We start from the raw sequence: 17792 nt of genomic DNA on the forward strand, positions 1-17792 counted from the left end.
ATCCTTTCATCCCAGTTCCTCGGGGCGGCAACGGCGGGGGTACACAGGTCTCCCGCATTCGCTTCACCCCGTGGATAGACGGCGTCATCCTTAGTGTCCGCGGAGAACTTTGCCAGCGCGTCCTCCTCCACACATGACAGCTCGCTCCAGTTGTCTGGAGCTCCCGTGTGCGGCGGGCGCGTGGACGCGCTCCCCACCTGCTCCGCGGCTGCGGTGCCCTCTGCCTTGGGCAACTCCTCCGACGCGGAAGGGGCCTCTTCCGGTTCTTCTTCCATCGATTCCTCCACATGTGGCGGCACCATCCCTGCGGCGGACGACTGCTCGAACGCCTCCTCCACAGCCTCTGCTGCGGCGGCCGTGAGGATACCTTTCTCAGCATCGTCCTGTGCACCGCACCCCTCACTGCCCGTTCCTGGAAGCCCCGCCGCATCCCCCTTCTCGTGGTTCGCGTCGGCTTCGCCACCTTCTGCAGATAGTGCTTCAACCACAGAGGCATCATCTTGCTCGTCTCCCTCCCCCTCCTCCGTCTGCACAGCTGCTTTCTCTTCCTCATCCATAAGCACAGCCACATCTACAGACGGGCGAGGAGGCAGATCCGCCTCAACAGGCGCAACGTTGGCCATTGCTTCCTCCTCTAGAGGTTCCTCGTGACGGTACGAGAGAAGAGCGCCATCCTCATCAGCGCTACCGGGGATCACGGGCGCCTGCTGGGGTGCTGGAATGAACGCCGCTGAAGCCCCTTCCGTCAGCAACGCTGCCGACGCAGAGGTATCCCCACTCTTCTCTCCCTCGTGCGCGAAAGAAGAAGCGGTCGTCGCGTCCCCGTTGTCCATGTAATCACTGGCAATGGAGGAGGCATGCGAGCTGGGCACTGCTGGCAGTGCCTCCAGCACGTTTGAGAGGTTACGAGGAGTGGCAGACGGCGCCGTTGGCCGCTGGTCGGGGGCCACTGCGGCATCGGCGACGGCGCCCCCCTCGCCGATGTCTGCAGATGCTGCCAAGGCGGGCTCTATTGCCCTCTGCGGAGGCGTTGCAGTGGTTTGGGGGGGTGCGCCCTCCAGCCCTTGCGTTGAGCCCTCCCCGTTGGAGAAGAAGGCGGGCGGTGTCGTGAACAGCTGCTCCACTGCAGCGTCGGCGTCGTGCTGCAACTCCCCCAGCGACGCTTCTACGGGAGGCGAGGATGGCGCCTTACTACTCTTGTCATTCTCATCCGCATGTGACCTCTGAAGTGGCGAGACGGGTGCTGCCGGCGCCCTCAGGGCCAGTGAGGCACCTGCGGGGTTGTCTGCCATAGACGAGGCAGGCGAAGAGGACATGTCGGCTTCCGAGAGGACACCAAAAGGCTTCTCTGCCACATCCCATTGATGGGCATCGCTGCCGGTGCGTGACCTCGCCGGCCCCGCGCCACCGCCAGCAGGGAGAGAAACCGGCAAGGCCGTCGCTGCTTCCAACGACTTCACTGCTGCCTCCACGGCGGCTTGCGCCTCTTGAGCCTCTTTCGTTGCTTTGTCATTGCTCAGCCCGTGCTCGGTGACTGCCTGCGCCGAGCGCGTCTCCTCGGATAGCGGCGACGGCAGCACTGATGGCGACGAGGGCGGGGTCGCGTGCTCGCGTGGAGCTGGCGGCGGGATCAGATCCCCCAATAGCTCATCCGCCCCAGGGAGCATTGGCGCAGATGCACGCGCCCACGATGCCGACGGAGGAGGCACGCCTGCTGCTGCTGCTGCATGTGCTGGCATATCCGAATCCACCTCCCAGTCGTCATCCACCTCCGACTCTACCAGCGCTGCGTGAAGCCTGCCCGCCTGCTGGTGAGCGGATGCCGAAGCAGACGAAGTCACGGCAGCCTCCTCCTCGGGGCCGTCGCCGGCATCACCCTTGTCCATCTCGTCTTGGTGATCGGCGGCAGGGATGCCATCAGCAAAGGAGAGCGGCGCTGCGGCAGCAGCTTCACCCTCGGCATCTGCGTTATCGTTCGTCGCCGGCACCATCGGTGGCGTCGACGGGCGTGAAATGGACTTGGACGACGCAGCGGATGTCGATGACAGTGACCCCGGCGGTGGTAGAGCAGGCGCGTCAGGCGCTTGCTGCTCCATCTTGTGCGGCTCATCTTTTCCCACTTCTACGGCTGGGTCCACTTCCTTAGCCTGTGGCGCACCCGGAGCGGCGACAGGAGCGTCGTCCACCACCTCGGCCACTCTCTCCTTCCTGTTTTCGGTAGCAGCTACCAGGACAGTCACCGGCATCGAGATCGGGACTGGCGAGCCTTCGAAGTGGTCGTCAAGTCCCTCGCCAGATTCACTCGTTGCAGACGCTTTCCCCCCCGTCGTCGCCGCCGACGCCTTCTCTGCTTCAGGCACAGCAACGCTCACGTCCGCCTTTTTGATGTCCTCCGCACATGAGTTGTCTGTGCGGTCATGCCCGCCTGACGGGGCCGCCCAAAAGGCGCCCGCCCGCTGCGGCTCCACAACCTCAGCACGCCCTTCTGAATCACTGCTGCTAGGGATGCTACTGCTGCTGCGGCTTGTGGATATCGTCAGACTACTAGTGCGACTGCTACTGCTGCTGCTGCTACACACGAGGAAGGTGTTCTGCGAATCGCGGTGAGCCAGTGGAACACCTGCGATGGCGCCGCCGCAAATGAGGGAGCCGGAGCTCTTGTTGATTTTGATCGTGTCCAAAGTTGTTGTCTCGCCTACCGTCGTGGCTGCGTCGTATGGTGGGTGAGGCAGCCGCGTCGAGAAGCGTCGGGCGGGTATTGGGCTACGACGAGCGCCAGGGGAACGTTTGCGGTTCCTACTGAAGCGGAAGTCAAATGGGGCGAGCTCCTGCTGCAGCGCGGCCTGCAGCTGCTGATGATGGGCAGCACGGATTTCAACGCCTTCTGTGTACAGGCGCCGAACAAGCTTCCGCTGCTGCCAGGGCGTCAGAGTGCTGTAGCACGACAGGCACTGGGGCCCCAAGGGCGTGGCCGATTGCCCCGACGCTGAGGCGGGGGTGCGAAGACGCTCCATCGACTGGCGGGTGGAAACAGAGGATGTGCCCGGCTCTGCGAGGGCCACCGCTGATCCATCGGGCTCGTAATCCCCATCACCTCCTACATGTGTGCTCTGAGACGTCTGCAGCCAGACAGATGCGGCGATCGGCACGCGGCGGCTGCCTGATGCCAGCGAATGCGGCTTTCGGGACACTGTCCGCTCCGGGCCGATCATTGGTCGACGCATCGCAGTAGCACGCGGCACTGACGGCGGCCATGGCGTAAGGTGCCCTTGCTGCGAGTGCAGGCGTCCCCGCACTCTGTCAGACGCGGTGGTAGCGCAGCGGCTGGCGGTAAAGCTTCCATTGCCGGCGGCCAGAAGGATCGAGATGGCCGGCGCTGTCTGCGCGACATCCACTTCCTCAAGTGGTAGCCCGCCGACGACAAGAATGCTGCCGATGCGCCGTCCGCGCGGCGGCAACGCGCGGCGCAGGGAGGATGAGTCCATCTGCTGCGCATTCCACAGGTTGCCTTCCGACCGTGATGCCTTGGTTGGTCTTGCCGTCGCCACAGCCCGCAGCCCAAAGCGTGCTGCCACCGGGGAACAGTCCATGCGCACCATGCGCCAAAAGAGTGTCGCAGTGGAGAAGAGAAACACCATCAGCTGCGCAGCGGCTGTGCGCTCCGTCGTCGGTGTCGCCACCACGCCGCCGTTGGTGCGGCCGCCAACGAGCAGGATCACGGGGCAGTTGTCGAGGATGCACGAGGTCATGTCGGCAAGCTCCAATGCCGGCGGCCGCACAGTGCCATTCGGCTCCACGCGACTCCACACGCGGGTGATGAGGTCCATTTTGAAAAAATCTGACAAAGCGACCGCACCTTGATCCTCATCTGCATCCTCGGTGCCACCGTTCGCGTCGCTGCTCGAGGGACTGCTAGAGTGCGCTGCACTGAGCAACTTCCCGGCCTCGCTCTGCTCATGCCTCCACCCGCCAAAGATATAGAGCGCGGTGCCGTCGCTCGCGACGGTCGCGGCTAGTCCGTACCGCGGGCATGGCACCTCGGTACCGAAGCTGCGACGAGCAGTCCACTCCTGCGTCGTGAGGTCGAGGTACAGTATCCTCGCACACGAGCAGCACTCGCCGGTGCTGGACTGACCGCCAATGACCACGATGTAGTCATTGTGCAGTACCGCCGCATGGCGCCAGCGAGCCACTTCACCCTCGCAGTCACCGATGAGCGTCGAGGGCATGTGCTTCTCGCGACCCTCTGCGGCCGCGGAAGGCGCATCAGCCCAGGTGCAGTGTAGCTCTGTCGCCGCCACTGTGCACATGCTCGTGTTCCAGAACATCCTCCACACATCGCCATACACTGGCGCAGCAGAAGTGTCGTCGTGGCGGCCACGGCCACCGAAGACGTAGATGGCACCGTCAGCAAGGCGGTAGACAGCTGTGTGGCCGTAGCGAGGAGGCGGCACTGCCGCTGGGGTAGAAGATAGGACCGTTCCACACGCACTCCGCCGCGCACGCAGCGGCTTCCACACTTGCTCGGCGCCATCGAACGCGTACACACCCGACGAGGCGGCTCCCGTGACTGTCGAGAAGCCGCCAAAGACGATGTAGTGCCGCCCGTCGGCGCACCGCGTCAGCGACGGCTCCACCACCAGCGGCAGACAGTCGCGCGGATGCTGTGTGATGGCGGATACGACAAGGGGGCCCGGCTTTTGATGTGCACCAAGCTGCTGCTCTGTCAGCCCATATATCCATGCTGCCTCACCCTCCTCGCGCCGTCGCTTTTCCTCCTCGGCTTCGATGGTCAGATTGCCGTGGTACCACGTGAGCTCCGACGGATAGCGATAGCGGCTTTCACCAGGGAACCGTCCCGCCGCATCGCTCACTGGAAGGCCATCATAAAATGTTGAGGTGCGCGTCAGACTGTCACAGAATATTTGCATAGTAGATGAAGACGACACAGAGCGGCCGGTAGTAGATTTCTGCGTCGCCTGCGTAGGTTCGCCTGGAAAGAGCGGTTGAGGGCTACCGCCGTTACTACAAGGCTGTGCTGGGACGCTCGTCATCACACCTTTGTCAGCGGCAGACGCGGTGCAAGACACGTTCAGTACAGTGCGCGTCGTGTAGGCATCACCGAAGAAGAAATGCACGGCGGCCACTTTGTGTGACGCTTCTGGTACGTAGACAGTATGGGCGAGCCCGGTCGGGCCGAAGATGTGCTCAAGCAGCTCCTCGCTGTCTTTGAATATCATTTTGTCATCGTTGCTGGCGACACCTCCTGCTACTAACGCAGCGTGGATTCCTCGCCGTCGCGACGCGGCCGCCGGTTCTGAGGATGCGATGCGGATGACTTCGCAGTACGGCTGCAGCCGCGCCTCCCGCTGATTCTTCTGCATAACGAGCGTGTTGTACGACAGACCCGGTAGGAGCTTTTCCACGGTGCGTTCTGACGGATCCGTGTAGTCGAGTGGCACACTTTGCACTACCACATCGTAGCCCATGTGCGCCTCCAGCACCTCCTGCGCCAGTTGACCTCCCTCTGAAACGCCTATACGACTGCAAGCAGCTCGCAATGGAGGATCTAGGTGCCGCACGATGCAGCTGCGACGCAAGGCCCAGAGTCGTGGCGACGGCGTGTAACACTCCGATACTATCGGCACCCAGCGCGGCATCTTAATCCACTGGCCCTGAAGCTCAAGCACCAGTCGACGGCTCATGCGAATGGTACCGCTGACGGAGCTGAGGAGAAGCCGATGCCGCGTTTTCCCGGGCCGCTCGCTCGCGGCCACGAGGGAGGGAGTCAGGTCCACTTCAGCGTAGTTCTCGACGTCCATCGCGACGGCGTTGATGCAGTGGAGAAACACATCCGCCATCTGCCCCTCCGTCAGCTGCGCCTGTGCCTGTTGCTGATGCGCAGTTTCACTGCTTTCGTGCTCAGCGCTCGTCGATGCGTGCGCCTTTTTGTAGCGACGCATGGCACCCTTGCGTACTGTCTCAACACATCGTCGTAGCGCCCGCGCATTGGCCATGCCGTCTGCTGACGCCGTCGTCTCTGCGGCGCTGGCTAGCGCCACGCACAGCCGGGCTCGCGCGTTGGTTGTTGAGAGTAGAACCGGTGCGCTAGGGCACGCCAACTGACCGTCTGCACCTACGCGCAGAGGGGGGGTGCAGCTGCTACTTGACTCAGGTACCGCTGGCGCCCATGCACGTTGCAGCTCCTTTGCCGATGGCACATGCGCCGAAGACCAAACGGCGCGCACCTCTTCTGCGCTGCTGCCACTGGTGGTAAACCACAGCTGCACCTGCGACGGAGGCAACGGTGAGGCGCTTTCCGGCGGTGTCTGAGTTGCGCTGGCCAGCGCAGACGGTACGATGCGCAGTGAACGTAAACGAAACACGGCGGAGTCGGCGCCCAGCACGTGGGAGCGAACAGCGCACATGAGTTCGAGCTGGGCCCCAAGGGCCGCAGGGGGTGAGCGTAGCACTGATATGGTGGCTGTCAGAGGGGCTGGCGCCGAAGATACAAACATAGACGTCTTCCAGCGAGCGCCGGTGGAGGGGGCGGAGTAAAGCGCGGAGCAGGAGATCCACATGGCACCCGACCACACATTGGTGCCAGCTGTCTTGGCAACCCTCTGCGAAGCAAGGCCGCTGTCACGGTTCGTTCTGGTGGTGCGTGCGGGGGACCTGATCATGGATCGCATTGCTTCTGTACTTCGAATTGACTGCAGACTAGCTCGACAATCTTTCGATGGCGCGGTGGTGGAGGGAACCATCAGCACCTCCCATGGAAGGCAGTCTACCTCGCCGACGGAGGGGGTGACGGTGATGGCGGTGCCCACTACGCCACGCTCTCCAGACGCCTGGCGTCCGCCACGCCGCACGGGAAGAAAGCTGCGGTAGGAGAGAACGCCGGTTTCGGGCGAGGCTTCGGCGAGGATGGCGCGCGTCGCAGCATGGCAGAGAACAAGGTGCCACGATGAGGCGGAGTGGAGAGCCGCATCGAACTTTCCAGGGCTTGCATGACTGCTGGCTGAGGACGACAAAGGCCGAAGAAAAGTGGTGGGCGGGCGAACCGTGATGATGACCTCACGCAGCTCCGCCGCCGCGTTGCCGTCGTGCAACGCTCCCGATCCTTTGCGGCGCGGTGTGGGCAACGACGAGAGCTCCGCGGAGGCGGCAGCGGACGAAGCGTCGACGAAGCGGTAGTACAAAGCTGCCGTTACAGAGAGGGAAGCAGCGCGGGTGTCGCCATCGCACGCAACCGCCGTCGACCGCGTCCAAGCGTCGGAAAACATGTACGAAAAAATCAGCTGCGCGTGTGATGCAGCGGACGAGCATGAGGATAACTGTACCGCCACGTAGACGAGCGGGTCTCGCAGCGGTACACTGACCGGCTGCTGCACGACGTCGTACGCCGGACTCACGGCTACGACTCGATATGCAATGCTGTCTACGCGTTCCGAGTCAGATGAGCACGGCGAGCTCACCCACAGCGTAGCTGCAGAGGGCTTTCGACGGCGCGACGCTCTTTGCCTACCAACGCGTATGGGCGACTCCTCGACGAGAAGCAGCTGCAGAACCGGCGGCGCACCTCTCGCTGTCACACGCGAGCGCAGGTTCAGCACCGCATCGCGATACGCACTCACCGTCATGTACGTCCACAGTGTGAGAACAACATCACCATTGGGACCAGTGAAACGTACTTCGTGGGTAATGGGTGGCGCAGGCGCAGGAGAGGATGCCGATGGCAACGGCAATCCGTGCCCCAGTGCAACGTCGGCGGTGCTCGTCCAGAGTGTCGCCGACGCGCAGTCGCCCGAGGCGCCCCCCTCCGTGAATGTCATATGCTCTGTAACGATGCAGTGAGCATGCAGCGGAGGCGGTACTGCAGAAACACCATCAGCAACGCCTGCGGAGTCGCCAGCGGCACCTTTTGCACCGTTCTCACACCGGGGCAACAAGAGAGCGGGAATGCTCACTTGCGGCACCACCGCCGTCAGGCCGCGCAGGGCCGGCGCCGTGCGGAACGAGAAGGCGGTCGTGCCCAGCGCCGGGTCGTGCGCCGGGCACTCCTCTTCGACTGTCGTGGCGGAGATCTCGGCAGACACGATGCGGTGAGGATCTGCTATGCCGTTGGCGTTGTAGATGGCTACCACCCCCAGCACCACGATGAAAGCGGCGCCGTCGGCTCCCTTGAACAGGTTAGCCGCCGTCGGCTGTGGCACTGCTGGCGCCTTCACGACTACCGAGGTGCCGTGAGGCTCCTCGGACACCGGCGCTGCGTGCCGCTGGCGGTCAAGGGTGTCATCTGCTGCGCCATTTGGGGGTGGCAGTTTCGCCGCGCTGTTGTATGAGGATTCGGCCCCCTTGCTGAGGCGAACGGGCGTCGAGATGTCAGAGTCCAGCGCTTGTACCACTTCATGTGGCGCTGAGTGGCCGACTTGCTGCCGAAGTGTGTCTATCAGCGGTGGTAGAGGAGGGCGGCAAAGCACGGCGGCCCCAGCATTGTCCGCGTTCTCGTCGTCATCCTCGCTTACCTGCACAGGGTTCTCTGCGGTCGCATCGCGCCCGTCTGCCTCTGGTAGCGGTGGTGTCATCACTGGGGCCACCGCCATGTGAATAGTGCTACCACGGTAGTGGTGCGGGCGCCGGCGACGCGGTGTCTTGGAGCGTAAAGGCGACGAGGACGCGTCCAAGATGGATGCGGAAGCCGCTGATAGCGCATCGATTTTCAGCGCGAGCGGGCGGCTGCGGTCGGCGTCGTTGTTTGCTCTTCCTGTACTGGCTGAAATCACCCCAGCGTCAGGGGCAGAGAGAGGGTGCACAACGAAAGGCGAGGGGAGCCGCGCTGAGACTACGGCCGCGGCCTCCTCGCCGTCGCCGCCTAGCTCAGGCACCGCTTTCTCTTCATGCGCGGTGTCAGCTCTCATTTCGGTCGGCAGTGCGGAAGAAACAGGCACTTCATCCCTTGTCACAAGGCCGTTGCTGCTGTCGTGCCTCTCCTGGTCGCTTACTGCGGTCATGGCACCGTTTATGGGCGTAGCTGTGCCTTCGCCGCTAGCGTTGTCGTGAGCAGGGGCTGCGCGAGCGGACACCCCCTCTGCAGCTGCTGTCGCACCCCCGACGTTTTCCTCGGCCACCGCATGAAACCCTGCGAACGTCAGCTGGGAGGGAGACGATGCTGTCGATAGCTTCCCATGGCTGGATGGCGGGATGGCCTCATCTCCTGGCGGGGCAGAGGTGTGCGGCAGCGGTGTGTCTCCTTGACGCCCATCCTCATTTTCACATGTCTCATCGTCACTGGCGTGCGCCTTCCGCTCGTCTTCTGCGCTGTTGCCCTCCCCCGCCGTTGCCACGCCTCTCGCCGGTGGAGTGACCCCTGGTAATACCTCGCCAGCTGCCCAACGAAAGCAGACGCGCAGCGGCGGCTGTGAGGCGCCGCGACTGTATTCTGCATCAGGCGTGCCATCGAGCACTTCTTTCGCGGCGGAGAGCTCCAACACAGAGACGCCCGTTGTCTCTGCAGGCGCACCGGATGCTGTCAGTGTTGAGGCAGCAGCGTTGATAGCAGTGCTTGTAAGTATATCCATGGCCACCATGCACCCGCTTGGATGCACGTCGCTTGCATCGGCGGCGGCGCTTTCGGCGTACGCCTTCGTGGCAAACGCGAGCTCCGTCGCGCGACACGCTACGCGGACGCCTGGGTGACGGTACAGGACAACCGGTCGCTGCATAGGAAGCGGGGTTATCTCCCACGGGCACCCAGGCCCACCGAGGCGCACCGCTAGCTCATCGAGGGAGGGCTCGCAGCGGGTGACGAAGATCGAGATGCACCTGCCATTCGCTGCGTCGCCAATGGCCTCATGGATGCTGGATAATCCAGACAAGAATGATGAGTCATCCATCGGTGCCTGTTGCTGTCGTTGGCCCAGATGACCTCGCCAGGGGATGGGCAGTGGCTGTACACGCAGATGCAAGCCGGTGATGGCCACCGAGGCTTTTGCTTGGTCTCTGCCTTTCAGCTCCTTGACAATTTCTGTTTCTTCCCAGCGCTGTTGCTTCTGCACGCGCGGCGTAGTGCTGCAGCGAGCTTCCACGTTGGCTTTCCGTTCACGCCCGTTGTTTTCTGCGGCTGCTTCGCAGCAGCTGTTACCCCACGCAGCTGTCACTGTATTAGAAAGGTCTCGGGACGCAGAAGAGAACGAAAACGAGAGCGCTGCTTGGCGTGGCAGGCACCCCCTCGCCACCCCTCACGAGCAATTGAAAGACGTCAGAGCGTGTGCCCGTATGCGTAGGTGTGTGTGTGTGTGCGTGTGTGAGGGAGAGAGGGAAAGAGGCGCTGGGCAGAGGCGATGCTCGAAGGCACCGTGAGGCAAGGGATAACTGATGGTGTCAACAGCCAAGCAGTCACCGCCACCACTACCATCACCACCACAAAAAAAAAGCTTTCAGAATGGAAAAGAATGCCCATACAACGCAAAGGGCAGCGATAAGAGCAATGGCAAACAAAGAGATCTGAGCGTAGAAAGAGGAGCGGAGGGAGGGGGAATGCAGGGCAACCACCACCACCACCAAAAAAAAAAAACGGTCGCCTCACGATACGGAGAGCAGAAAGCCGCACGTGGCTACAGAGGGTGGTGGGGTGAGGTGGATAGGCACCTTCAATATATATATATATATGTATGCAAGATATCAGCGAGCGAACTGAAGAAGAAGGGAATGTGAGGCTGACCGCGCAAGAGGCGTGGGGGGGACAGAGTAAGAGGGTGCAGACGCGAGAGGGAAACGGAAGTCGGCCGAAAAAAAAACTCAGCTGTTGCGAGCGCAAGTGCGGCTGTTGCTTCTTGATGACTGCTTGTTGACGGGAAAACGAAATGAGATGAGTGTCTGTTGAGAGACTAAACAACCGCAGGAGCGACAGAAGGGGAGAGAGGAGAGAGGAGAGAGACGTTGGAAAGGAGGCGCATGTCTGCAGGAAGAAGAAGTGGGCATAGAGATGACATGCGGAGCCTCTGCGACGCCAAACCTACTTCTCTTTCCAGTACTGTACACTTCCTCTTACAACAGTAGCGTCACTCCTCCCCAGCCGTCACGCAGGCCCACATCTCTCATGGTTCGAAGCAGTGCTCAACGCGCGTTAACGCAGGGCGTTTCCAGCGTCGTGCGACACCACCCCTGCCTCACACTCGGCGCACTCACGCCTCACAGGCGCTCCTATTCAGATAGGCACAGCGCGGAGCATCCCTCAAGAGGGCTGACGTGGAGCGCCAGCCGGCAGGGCGAGGGCCGTGCGCGACGCGCTCGCTTCCCCTTGACGCCTCACGCATCCCACGCATGAGACATTACGCCCGCTGCCGCTGGCCGCTTCGATGCCACGCAATGCACGACCTGACCGCCAGCATCACTGGCCCTATACTGCTCCCATCTCCCCAACGTTGTAGCCTCTCGACCCTGTGTCACCATCAGCGATGGCTCAGCAGTTGGCAAGGGAATGAAAAGGGCTGCGTGGCGTCCCCGCAGAGGGAGGGGGCACCGGTCCCGACGATGCCACGCACGGAGGTGTCGCCACCCGCCCCCGTGACTCAGCATCGTGGAGAAGTGCAAGAGTGAAATATATATATATATATAAAGACGGATACCAGAAAGCACGTAAGGGGAAGGAGGGAACAGCTGTGGCGGGTGTAGGCGTGCGCACCCCCAAACGGAGAGCGCACGTCTTTAGTCGCACAACTGCGAGCGCACGTCTTTAGTCGCACAACTGCGAGCGCGTCGAAGACTCAAGCGACGGCCGTGATAAAAACTGCCAAGTGCGGGAAAAAAAGACGAAATGGATGTCCGTCGAATCGACGAAGGAAAAGAACGCTGGCGCTCTGAAGCGGTAGAGATGGAGTAAGGAGGAGGCCTCCGACCTTTCCTCTTGCGTGTCTGCCCTGGTGCATCACGGTGCTGCGAGTCTCAGCAACCTGTCATCATTGCGATACAAGAAGCCACACCCACACAGAGAGAGTGATACAGACCACAACGTCCAAAAGAAAAAGAAGCAGAGACAGAAGGGATAGGGGGAGAGGGAGGGTTGGAAGGCTCTGATGTCGATGATGGCGCCCAACACACGACGAAGGCAATAAAACAGCAGCCAACGAAGAAGAGAGAGACCGAGATGATGTCAGTCGGCAGCAAACAGGAGTGGCGTCCGCCTCCGGCTCAACAAAAAACGTGAAGCCGCGCTAGAGGAGTGCAGCATATGTGGTACTGGGCCGAAGGCACGTGCAAATAAGTCTGGCCGAGCTCAGGTGCAGGATAACGAGAAAGAGAGGGAAGGGGTCAGGTGTGCGTTGAAGGTGGAGAGAAAAAAAAAAATAGGCAGAGCCTTCAGGAAGAGGTGAGCGTTGAAAACAAGTGGAGGTGCTTGGCGAATGCATCACTGCATCAAGTCTGGCATGCATGCCCGAATTATATGCTGTAATTCTGCCACCCTCACCCCCCCTCTCTCCGCCACTCTCTCTGCGCTGCAGGCGACGAAAGAAGAAAGGGGTAAGGAGGAGGAAGCACTGAAGACGGAGGGGCTGAGATGACAGCCTGCGAGAGAACTGTGCAGGAGTTCTCTTCTTTGACGTACTGATTAGATAAGCGCGCACGTCCACATCTGCCACGCCGCTGGGGAAAGAGACGAGGTAGGGAGGGGACACGGAAAGCAGCTCAGCCGCCACACATCATCACACTTACACTGCTTACGGCGCTGCGGCGCCATCAGCTCACGCCGTCAACGGTGGTCCATGGCATGCTTTCCATCAAGAAACTCTATTCCTCTAACACATCTTCATGCAGCGTCACGGCGCGGGCGACTGTTTGGCGGACGCGAACCCGCTGTGAAGGACTCTGGCAACGTCACCGCTGCACCTGCACCTCCCCCGACCCACCCCAGCATGCCCGCGTCGCACAATATTCCCTCTGAAGGGAACCCGTTCACTGTCGTCTTCATCACTGTCTCACCCTTGACCTCGGCCCCGACGCAGGCCACGAGAACATGGTCGCCCTGCTTTACATTTGTTGCCACCGTCACAACGGGTATCGGCTTTTCCTTGCCCACGTCGACCTTCAGGCGCTTCAGCCTTGTTTTGGGTGCGTCTTCGCACTCCATGATTACACCAACGTGAATGTGCGCGTATGCATCGTCGTCATCTGCCACTCTGGCCGCCTGAGGCGAAGCGGGGCGATCCGCTTCGCACGCTGCACAGGCCACGTCTCCCTCTTCGTTCTCGTACTCGCACTCTGGGCACACCCACGATGGCATCGATGCTGAACAGATATTGGTGTTCGTGACGACTGTGCTATAGAGGTCGATGCCGGTGCGTATCGGCTGAAACTAAGAGAGAAGAGGGGAGAGGAGGTTGTGTGCGGGGAGACGATCATGGAAGGAGTCTAAAGGGGTGCAGCAAAGGAGTTGTGCGCCCTCCACTGAAGCCTCGACAGGACGCCCCGGCCACTTGGCCTGGATACGAAATGTAGCGGGAATAAGGAAGGGTAAAAAAAAAACAGCGTCCTGAGTACCGCCCTTGCGCGGCGAAAGCGCGGTGATTCTCCTCAGGTGTTCCCATCCGTTGAGCTTCCTTGAGAGTGCCCAAATCACGAGCTTCAAGAGCCGCTGAGCCTCCGCGAGGCGATATATATATATATATATATATATTATAATGAAGACACAAAGGCAGCGGCAACGGCTGACCTTGCAAGATGGGCGCACCGGAAGGGCGTGAACTGATGAAGGGAGCCTCTCAGAGATACCCGGTGTTGTAGCCGACAGACACTCGCTGATCCCCAGCGGCGCGGCGCTCGTACAGAGCACGAAGGGCGCGGCTCTCCCGTCGCTCTCGCCCCAGTGTGGTGAGTCGGCCGTGGCCAGGCAACAGCACGGTGCTGTCTGGATACCCCTCCAGTGTCAGGAGACTCTCAGCCAGGCGCTCTCCTGAACCCCAAGGAAGGTCGACGCGGCCAACGCTATTGTAGAAAAGGACGTCGCCTGTGAAAAGCAGGCGCTCGCGTGGGAGAGAAAGCATCATGTGCCCGGGGGAGTGCCCGGGTGTGAAGACGTAGTGCAGCACCGAGTGAGGGCCGAACTCGTAAAAGGAGGTCGAGCGGTTCGTGGCGCTGGAAAGAAGGATGTCGTTAGAACGAATCAACGACGGAGGCGGCGCGTGCGGCGATGTAGAGTGGCCACCGCCAGTCGCCTTGTCGGCGCCGTCCGTCGCGCCCTCCACTGCAGTAGCTACCTCGTTCAGGACGCGCTGGCGCTGCCCTAGTTGATGCGCGTACGTGTAGTAGCTGTACAGACTGTTCTGTAGCAGTGGCAGAGGCTGCCGCATCTCCTCGATGCGGCCGTACCGCTCACAGGCGCGCGGAAAGGCATCCACCCACGACTGTTCGGCCGGGCACCACATGAGCCCCAGCCGCACGTGAAAGTGGTGCTCCATCACAGCCATGAACGCGTTCAGGTTGACGATGGAGTCGACGTGGCAGTGCGTGAGAAAGAAGTGTGTCGGGCGTAGGCCAGAGGTGGCAATGAAGGAGACCCAGTCGTCCGGCCAGTCATCCGCCGCGTCGACGAAAATGCACTCCTTTGTCTTCTTCTGGGCAAGCAGAAATTGATTTCCTGCGAAGCCATTCGCGTAGTTGCGGCCGGCAACGAGCAGATGCGGTGTTTCGTGCAGAATGGAGATGGGCCGTACGTCACGCCTCAGCACCCGCGGAACCCCCATAGGGACGTTTTTGCTGCCGAACTTGAGGAAGTGCTCGTTGCGGTTCAACTGGTTCGTGAGGGAGGTGAGGTTTGGCTGAAAGGCGCACCGGAGCAAGGCGGTGGGGCGAAGTGGCCCGCCGTCCCGGTGCGACCGCAGGAGCGGACGGCAGAGCCTAAGCATAGGCAAACGTGGCGCACGTGTGATTCTTCACTGCACCCTTTTTAGCCTCTACTCAGCAGCTATCAGACTGTGGGCAAGTCGTGGCCAGATGGCGTTCCTCCATCGTACAGCCAACGCACTTCGCACCCGCCTGCCGTTCCGTTGCCGTCTCTCGATGTAGTTCAGCAAAACTGGAAAAAATACGAGAACAGAAGCTCCAAAGAGAGAGAGGGGGACAGATATATCAGCTCACTTGAGCGCACCAGCCTGCGAAGGCAGCGGGCCGACGGAGCCGAACGAAACGTCTGCACGGTCGCAAGGAACACCAGGGGCGCCGGCGACAGAGTTTCGGCAAGGAAGCGGATGCCGGCGCTGGCAGCACCACTACCACCCTCATGACAGAACGCCTTTCCTTCCTCTACGTCAACGCTTACTCCTTTGTTTTTCCCTCTTCCCCTCTTTTACCCCTTATGTGGATGTCCTCCACCCTTGCTAGCGTGAGCTTCGCGCGTTGGAGAGAAAAGAGCGTTATCGTTGACTGGGAGGAGAGGAAGAGGGGATCCATCTCACTTCCAGGATGTTCATGGGAACTATTATGCTGAGCGGTGTCGAGGCACAGAAAAGGGAGACGGACGCCTGCATCTCACTCGCAAGAAATCGCCGCTGACCTTTTTGCGCGACTGTCATGGAAGCGCAGTGGGCATTCATCTTCTTTCATCTCGCCTCACTAGTTACCTGGCTCGGTGAGGTGGGTGTGGCGAAGGAGACTGCCTTGAACTCGCCGACAGGGTGGCAAGGCCGATCCATATCCTCCGCAATATGCAAGAAAGAGCTGCAAATTCTGTGCACGCAGACACACACACACGCGCACGCGCAAATAGAGATACATATTTATACATACATATACTCGAGTGCCGAGGCTGGGCGCCGGCCGTCAGGATTTAGAAAAAAAGGAGAAGGAAAGGAGGGGCGCGAGACACTTCTGCAATGACGATAAATCGAGAAAGGAGAGAAGGGGAGAGAAGGGGGGAGAAGGGGGAGAGACAGAAATACAAAACAAATAGAGAAGAGAGAAAAAACGAGCAAATCAAGATTGTTGGACGGCGTGGCTGAAACGTTGGAAAGAAAACAACATACGATACGCACACGCACACGTGAAAACCGAAAACTTGGTCGGAGAGAGGAAAACACTCACAGATGCAGACGCGGCCCCTTCCCTCTCCCCTCCTATTATACATATATATATATGTGTGTATATACATATACATGTATGCATATATACTATATATGCATATTGGAAGCATGACAGATGAGCGCCAGGTAGGCACCACCCCGCTCCAAAATCAACTCTCCTCCCCTTCTTTTCAGTGAAGGGGGGGCTGATTGCACCAGCTGCGGGGATGGGCAAGGAGGAAGAAGGGAGGATGGAAAATAAATAAAATAAAATAAATAAATTGAGAGTGAGGGAGAAGAGCGACAAGAGTCGCCATGCTTCGCTGTCTTCAGGTACGCCCACTTCGCTTTCTACCATCTCTTCCTTCTTCGCTAAGGTATTCTATCTCAATACTTCACCTGATCATGCGCGTACCACCCGCGGCAAACGTGCGCCGATCAGTTGGCACGCCAGTAGGCTTGCGTGCAAGTTCGAGGCCATGAGCAGAGATCCGGCACACAACTGTGATGACAACGACAAAATTCGGAACAAGATCAAAGAAAACCGTCGGCTGAGCTTTCTTTCAAGCAATAGATTGCCAATAAGGAGGGGAGTGCAATGCCGTCACTCGGTTGCGACGGCAGCACAGGACTTCGGACGAGCATCTTCGATGAAGCGTTGTTGAAGGTGTGCTGCGGCCCTTTGCTGTTGTTCAGTCAAACTTTTCCACGTTCGCCTCGATGGTCGCGACCGGGGTCCGCGATGGGCTGGAAAGAGATACTTACGGCAGTGTACCACGGAGAGGTGCATGCTCACGTCGCGTAGAGAATCGCAGCCGAAACCTTCGCTGGGCTCGCCGATACTAGGTGGCCCAGACCTGTTCGCGATAGAGTGGTTCATGATGCTCACCCTACGCCGCACCTGCGGCAGCCTCGTCGCACGCCGCGTCGCAAGCGCCGCTGCTGCTTCGCCAAAGTGGGCCAGCGTCAAGCTCGGAAAAGTCCGTCACGTCAATCCGTGCGAGCGTCCCGCTCAGCAACGCCGACAAGGAAACAGCGAATAATAAGTCTCGGAGAAAAGGAAGAGGAGCGATTCTTTGAAACGGGCTCGACGGCGCCGTATGACAGCGTAGCGAGGGCACCGCTGTACATGAGCACCCGCTGCTTCACGCTAATGAGCTCCTGCTGGATCTGCAAATCGCAGTCGCGCAGGGGGTTTGGGTGGCGCGTGGGTGTTGCAACAGACGTACTTCTTCATACCGACCGCATCCGCGCCAAGGGCGAGGCCGTTTCGGTCGGCATGCTGCTCAGAGGTGAGGTAGAGTGAGCTGGTCCGCTTAGGTGTCGATGAAGCCGCGCAGCCCTTTTTGCGTCATACGGCGGTATGCGCGACGGCCTGCAACGCAAGCGCCGTCGCATACGCAAATCTCTTTCGCGTTTGCTCACTGGGAGGGGCCGGGGGCGTTCCGTCGTACCGCACCTCCACCCTATAGCCCCGGATGCTGGCGTAAAGCTAGTCGCTCATCTTGTGGAATCCGCTCAGCAGCACGGAAGTGCCCTTGAGATTACTGCGAGCGTCGCCTGCACGGGTTCAAATAACTTGCTTCGCGTGTAGGTCACAGCAGGCGGCGGCGCCGTTGCACGCTTGCATCGAGTCGATAGCTTTGACAGTGGCAGCGTACGCAAGCGTTCTCTGCTACACTCCCCCCCTCCGTGACACCGCGCAGTCGCCACCATCCTGCAACGTCAGGAGAGCGA

The 17792-nt window shown here is 60.5% G+C and overlaps 3 protein-coding genes across 3 annotated transcripts in view; all 3 read right to left on the reverse strand.

Annotated features, from left to right (window-relative positions):
- The window catches only part of LSCM1_06062 (uncharacterized protein), a gene marked incomplete at both ends in the record, with an annotated part of 10089 nt that extends 193 nt beyond the window's left edge, over positions 1-9896 (reverse strand). Inside the window, one exon of the mRNA XM_067323494.1 lies at positions 1-9896. This exon is cut by the window's left edge and continues 193 nt beyond it. Within this exon, the coding sequence (XP_067178599.1) occupies positions 1-9896 (9896 nt within the window).
- A 2912-nt stretch (positions 9897-12808) lies between these two features.
- LSCM1_06063 (uncharacterized protein) lies at positions 12809-13282 on the reverse strand (the record flags this gene model as incomplete). Its single annotated transcript, XM_067323495.1, has 1 exon — positions 12809-13282. One exon carries the CDS (start codon positions 13280-13282, stop codon positions 12809-12811), a length of 474 nt encoding a protein of 157 aa, XP_067178600.1.
- Positions 13283-13760: 478 nt separating this feature from the next.
- LSCM1_06064 (uncharacterized protein) lies at positions 13761-14903 on the reverse strand (the record flags this gene model as incomplete). The annotated part of the gene is made up of 1 exon (XM_067323496.1): positions 13761-14903. One exon carries the CDS (start codon positions 14901-14903, stop codon positions 13761-13763), a length of 1143 nt encoding a protein of 380 aa, XP_067178601.1.
- Positions 14904-17792: the final 2889 nt, after the last annotated feature.

Source organism: Leishmania martiniquensis, chromosome 23 (assembly GCF_017916325.1).
Source record: "Leishmania martiniquensis isolate LSCM1 chromosome 23, whole genome shotgun sequence".
In the NCBI taxonomy this organism is placed as follows: Eukaryota; Euglenozoa; class Kinetoplastea; order Trypanosomatida; family Trypanosomatidae; genus Leishmania; species Leishmania martiniquensis.